The sequence below is a fragment of the Centruroides sculpturatus genome, unplaced genomic scaffold (genome assembly GCF_000671375.1).
Source record: "Centruroides sculpturatus isolate CEXI.00-Female unplaced genomic scaffold, Cexi_2.0 scaffold1071, whole genome shotgun sequence".
In the NCBI taxonomy this organism is placed as follows: Eukaryota; Metazoa; Arthropoda; class Arachnida; order Scorpiones; family Buthidae; genus Centruroides; species Centruroides sculpturatus.
The window spans coordinates 299,385-305,774 of record NW_019385447.1 but is presented as its reverse complement, the minus strand read 5'-3'; the positions used below and the strand labels follow the sequence as shown (position 1 = coordinate 305,774).

The 6,390-nt window shown below is 28.7% G+C and overlaps 1 protein-coding gene across 1 annotated transcript in view; it reads right to left on the bottom strand.

The window, feature by feature from the left end:
* Positions 1–1,083: 1,083 nt before the first annotated feature.
* Positions 1,084–6,390, bottom strand: part of LOC111639103 (tyrosine-protein kinase receptor Tie-1-like) — a 27,132-nt gene continuing 21,825 nt past the window's right edge. Inside the window, exons 12-19 of the mRNA XM_023384882.1 lie at positions 4,713–4,841; positions 4,290–4,401; positions 4,045–4,205; positions 3,831–3,958; positions 3,567–3,753; positions 2,146–2,222; positions 1,847–2,075; positions 1,084–1,247 (exon numbers count right to left, since the gene is read on the bottom strand). Of these exons, the coding sequence (XP_023240650.1) occupies positions 1,084–1,247; positions 1,847–2,075; positions 2,146–2,222; positions 3,567–3,753; positions 3,831–3,958; positions 4,045–4,205; positions 4,290–4,401; positions 4,713–4,841 (1,187 nt within the window). The remainder of the gene's footprint in view (positions 1,248–1,846; positions 2,076–2,145; positions 2,223–3,566; positions 3,754–3,830; positions 3,959–4,044; positions 4,206–4,289; positions 4,402–4,712; positions 4,842–6,390) is intronic.

The window sequence follows — 6,390 nt, the reverse complement described above, 5'->3', positions numbered from 1 at the left end:
TAGATTAAGAATTCTCAAATGAAAAACGATAATGTAAACAAAACAGCATGGTGCTACAAGTTTAATAAAGTTTTACAGTCATTCAGCATATCTAGTGCCTTATTTGACAACTCGATTGACAATTGGAAAAATGCTTACACTATGATGATGGATTCAGCAATTTTGCATTCAATGATTAGTGATCAAAACGCTATACTTAACTCAACATATCGTCCTTGGTATTTGCATATACTAAATATTTCCACTCAATCGAACATTATTACAATGAATACTACTTTAAATATTAAACGTATTTTACTTCAATTGAGACTTAATCAATTCTCTTTAATTGTAAATAATACTTATATTAATTTTGCTAAATCTTGTTATTGGTGTAATTCCAACAATTTCTCTGCACTTCATCTGCTCAGAGACTGTACTGTGTTGAAAAACTATCAACTACAATTCCAAACTCGAAATTTTTTTTTTTTTTTCAAATAATGAATTTAACTATAGATCCAAGTTGGGCAATGTATCAAAAATAAATATGTATAAAATTGTTAATTTTTTTAACCATATTATTAATGATTTGAATGCCCATTATAAGAAATAACTATATGTTCAATTAATCAATTGTATATCTTATATAGATAATTGAATTAATTGTATTTACTTAATAATTTTCTTTTTGTATTTTACTCAATTCTGCCTGTAACAAGGATTTCTTACTATGAATAAAGAATTAAAAAAAAAAAAAAATTATTTGACACTATACTACAGAAATTTATTGCAATTGGCATAAAAGAGATGTCAAGTATAGTAACTAACAGCTTCAATTCTTTAATAATCTTTCATATGTATCGTTTTTTGCTTTTTGTTCTTACTATTATTAAATGTAACATAAGGTGGTTATTTATACAGTAAAACCTGTCTATAGCGACCACCCACGGTTCCTTCAAAAAGTGGTCTTTTAGACAGGTGGTCGTCCAATACAGGTGGTCCTGTAATAACGTATTTCCGTACGTATTTTGCGCAATTTTCAGCCATTTCTACTAAGCAAAATTCGAGGTGAGCAAAAATAAGGGAATTTTTTCAACGATAGGGCTATATTNATATATTTTCACAGAGACCCTGTTTCATCAATTCATATTTGATTAAATAATCCTTAAGTATTCCATTCATTACAGAACTTGTCTTCCATTCAATTACTATCAGTTCAGGATTCTTTAATATTTGACTGTATTTCAGATTTTCAACTGGTCCTGGAACTAATATTTTTAAAATTGTAAATGAAAATTATCTTATTAGGATGTTTTTGAATGTTATCATCATTTAAAATAATGTAATTCAATATTAAAGTAATCATGAAAGAAAACACAACACTGTTTAGAAACCAAGATGAGATTTAATCTAGATAAATATTTTTGAAATACTATACTTCAGCTTCAGATCCATACAAATATAAAATCTGAACTGATATACAAGTTAATTACCACTTACAAATTGAACAGCATGTATCATAAAAATTCCTTTTGAAATTTATATTATAAAATTTCAAAAGAATTTATAATATTGAATTAGTAAATAAATATTTTATAATTTTGGAAGCTAAATGATTTAAAATTTCAAAAAGTCTTCTTTATGACATACAGAATTCAAGAATTCAATTTACAGTTAGCAGTAAATATTCCGATTGGTCAATTTTAAATTCTGTATTTGTGAGAATGTGAAAATGGAACATAACATTCATTAAATCTCACCCTGACTTCTAAACAGTATTAAGTATTTATTTTATGATTATGAGAATAAGCCATTAAAATCAATAGTTAGTATTAGTATGAATAGATCAATATTAAAGACTTTTCACCTGCTTCTGGTGTAGAAAATTTCAATACAGCAAACTGTTGTCCTTTTCCTTTAGGTGTAACTGCAAAAAGTAGGAGAACATATTCTGTGAATGGTTGTAATCCTTCCAGGGTATAAGACTCTTCAGATTTAGAAATATTCACACAATGTAGATTATGCACCCCTATGCCTTCATAATAACACAATATATATCCAATCAAAGAACATTGTAATTCAGAGTATATTGGTGGCTACATTAAATGAAAAAATTATTTTAATTGAAAAAATTGATATAAAAACTATAAAAACAAATGAACATACCTTCCAAGAAAGAGTAATTGTATGTGGTGTAAAATGTTGAGGATTAAAATCAAGAGGAATAGCAAGAGATGATGGATCTGAAATGGTATTAATGAAATATTATAAACTAGCTGTACCTGGCTACACGTTGCTGTGGCTCATAATGTATCTATTTTAAATGTATAACACTCCCCGTGGAGGGTAAATTCAAAAAATCTCTTCTTAGTGTACATTCTCTTGACGTACCCTATTAAAACACAATCAAAAATACAAAAAACCGAATCTAAAATAGAATAATGGAAGACCAGTTCTTCATGGTAAGCCTTAATTTTGTCTCTCGCCCCCATGGGGAGGGAAATTTCAACATCTATATAATACAAGTTCGGATATGTGCACTACATATCTCACCAACCACGCGACTGCGCCGTGGTTACCTATCTCATATACGTATGTGTCTTGCCCCTCGCCACCCGCTGACACCAAAAATATAATGCTTACCTAGATAACATCTTTTAATTTATATGAATGTTTAACGGAATAATATACAGCCTATGTCCACCCTGAAGGTCCATTCTAAATATTGGTGAAAGAATTTTTGAAATCAGATGAGTAGTTTCAGAGATTACCTACATCCAAACTGACAAACTTTATCTCTTTATAATATTAATATAAATGACTTATTGTATCCTTCATAGAATGAAAATTTAATTTATTTATTTAGTTAATAACTCTTTTAACAAACAGTAGTGTGTTAAAAAAGTTGATTTAAAGTGTGATGACTTTGAATCATGGATTCCAAACAAGAGAAAAATAAAAATTGAAGCATTTGAAATGATGCTTTAGACAGATGGAGAAAATAAATTCTATACGTAAATTAACAAATCACAAAATGCTAGAAAGAATAATTGGAAAGAGAAAACTTTTATAAAGGTAATGAGAAGAAAGATAAGTTCTGCAGGACTGCATTCAGTGCTTCCCTGAAAGATATTATTAAAAAAACCTATCAAACAAAGAGTGAAAGGAAAGAGAAGAGAAGGTTGCACAAAATAAGGATAGTTTGACAACAAAAAGCAATAGACAGGATTTGGGATGGAAGCCTACATTAGATACACACATGTGCATGCACATACATACATAGAGAAAAATAATTCATACATAGAGGAAAATAGTTCAACATGCAAAACCCTTAACAAAGAGAAAGCAACTTAGAAACACATTGTTAGATAATGTATATTAGAATAGTCATCATTGCACAATAAGAATTTGCTTCAAATATATTTTTCCATTCATTAATATTTAATTTATTATTAGCAGTCAAGCTGTAAACCATGCAGGAAATGCTCAAATATAATATAATTTATATTCCGTAAATTTACTTTAGTTTCAAGAAAATCATTCTTTATTATATATCTGTATGTTTTTATTAAACTGTTTATTCTTACTTCCACATAATGTCCTAGCTGACATAATTGGACTTGGTGAACCTATTCCACCTTTACCAGATCTTCTACATTTAATGGCAATTTGATATTCAGTATCAGGTAAAAGTTCATGTATTACAGTACTTGTTGTAGATATCCAATTGTTAGTTGTATTCCATACCGTTGTTTCCCAAATACGATAAACTACCTACAGTTTAATATATAAATTATAAATAAACAAGATATTTAAATAATGAATTATTAATTATTATGAGAGCTATTTACTAAATAATCAACTCTATCCATTTCTTTTCCACCTTTATCAATTCCGTATTCCCATGATTTCCATGATATTTCTATACTGGTTGAAGTAACATTTATTATTTCGGGCCTTTCATTTAGTACAGGTGGATCTATTAAAAACGATTTTACTTCATATTAATTTTTAAAATTACTGTATCTTTACTGAAATGATATACATAAAGTTCATATAATTTACCGATCACTAGCAGAAAAAAAGATTTTATATCCCAACCATAAGTATTATTAGTTGAGCAATGAAAAGTATAATTTCCTGAAGAGTTGGCAGTAACATTGGCAATTGCTTGATATTGATTTTTTCCAAATTTTGTTATTGAGGTATTTAATCTATTCAAATCACTAGTTGTAAAAAAAAAAAAACAATTTAATAAGAAAGATATTATTATTCAATAAGTCAAACTATAGTTATATAAAAATAAAAACCTCGAAGTTATCTCCAGAGAAGGTGAAGGAATGGCATCAGCAGTGCAAGATATAAATGTATATTGTCCAACATTTATTTCCTGGTCAGAAGTAGCAATAATCTGTGGAATTCCTAAAATTATTTTTAGTTTAATAATTAAAAAAAATATGTAAACATTNGCAAAGAAACAGTTTAATAAGAAAGATGTTACTGAATATATGAAAAATAATTATGATATATAAAAATAAAAACCTTGAAATTATCTCAAAAGAAGGTGAAGGAATAGCATCAGCAGTACAAGATATTGATGTATATTGCCCAGCATTTATTTCCTTATCAGAAGTAGCAATAATCTGTGGAATTCCTAAAATTATTTTTAGTTTAATAATTAAAAAAAATATGTAAACATTGATTATCATAAATTAAATAAATTTTTCACTTACTGTCTGTACATTTCTGTCCACGCCAATAACCACCACAAGTACAGTTACCATTAATTCTGTTGCAGACACCACCATTGAGACATTCACAAGTTTGTTGACAGTTTATACCATATGTGTTCATAGGACATGCTAAAAAATTCAGAAATAATTTCTTTTTTACAGAAACTGTTTTATTTGTTGTTTGAAAGGTGGAAAAGTTTCAATTAAAATGTTTTGGCTGATCATTTTAATAATGAAATTAAGTAGATATAAATAATAAATATTTAATAAAAAGTTAAGTAAATATAATAATAATCACTTTTAAAATTCTATAACTTGTATTAGATATTCTTAAATACTTCCTATTCCAATATTCTGTTCAAAACAAAAATATAAATATAAATTACTAGCTCTCTAGCTCTTTTGCCTTTATTATTTATTATTTTTGATTAATATTCTACCAGTACATATAAGATCTTTACATTAGATCTTCCTTTATATTCATCCAGTTTATGTAAACAGATATATTAAAATCATTCTTATTTCATTCATTTTCTTAATAAAACTGAGATCTTCTTTATCTGTTGAAATACTAATGTTTTTGTTTTCATCTCGTCTTCTTTCTTTTTCATATATAGTGTATATCATACATGTCTACCAGTACATGCCATTATATATACATATTGTATTTCCACATGTATTTTTCGCACATTTTTGCCATTTTTTTACTAATCGAAAATTGAGATTTGAAAAATATGTGAATTATTTTTGAAGAAGAACTATATCAGTATTTATTCACTATTTATTCAACCTTTGGCACAATATAGTTCTTCTATGTTGAGAAAGATTTTTCTTCATTATAAATTTGCAGACCCATCCTCAATTAACCTTAAACTCGAGAAAAGAAATATTTTGTGTCTGAGCAATATTGTGATGCATGATTGCAACATATCATGTGATATAGCACAGCCATCATTGTGTGTTTCTTCAACATCAGTGGCGTGCTGTCATTGGAAGCGGTGGATGCGCCACTTCCCTTGTATTTTCTAAAAAATAAATACATATTAATTTTAATTATATGAAAATAATTGCACAATATTTTATTATAACCGCATTATGTATCTTATTACAAATTTCTATACTACACATGAAAAAAAAAGATAAGATTGCTATTGTATATTCAAATATTAGTGGTGGAGTGGAAGCACTGTATTGTCAGCATCCAAAAAGCCAGATTCGTGCATGTGCTTTACAGAGCATCAAACTCACCCGATTTAGCTGGTGGAAGCCTAGAACCTTGGGTGGATGCTATACGTATACCACATCCAATTCTATCCAGGACCGGTTCTGGGCTATTAGCCGCCTGCCCGCTAGGTATTTGGCCGCCCTTGCCCGATTACGTAAATCCCGAGTAGATTTATAACTCAACCCAGGGCCTCTTAAACTTTTTTTATTCACAACTCCATTTATGATTGTGATTTTTTCGCGACCCCCAAATATAAAGATACAGTAGACCCCCCTATAACGCTTAGATACGTTCCACGCTAACCGAAAATTACGTTGTAGGAGTGAGCCAATCGCAGCCCGATAGGTGGGAACTTTACGGACTAAGGCTGTTCGAAAGGTTTTCTTCTATAAAATTAACCGATTCTAGACTAATTCCACTCAACATTTCCAAAACACGTATAATTTTTTGGGA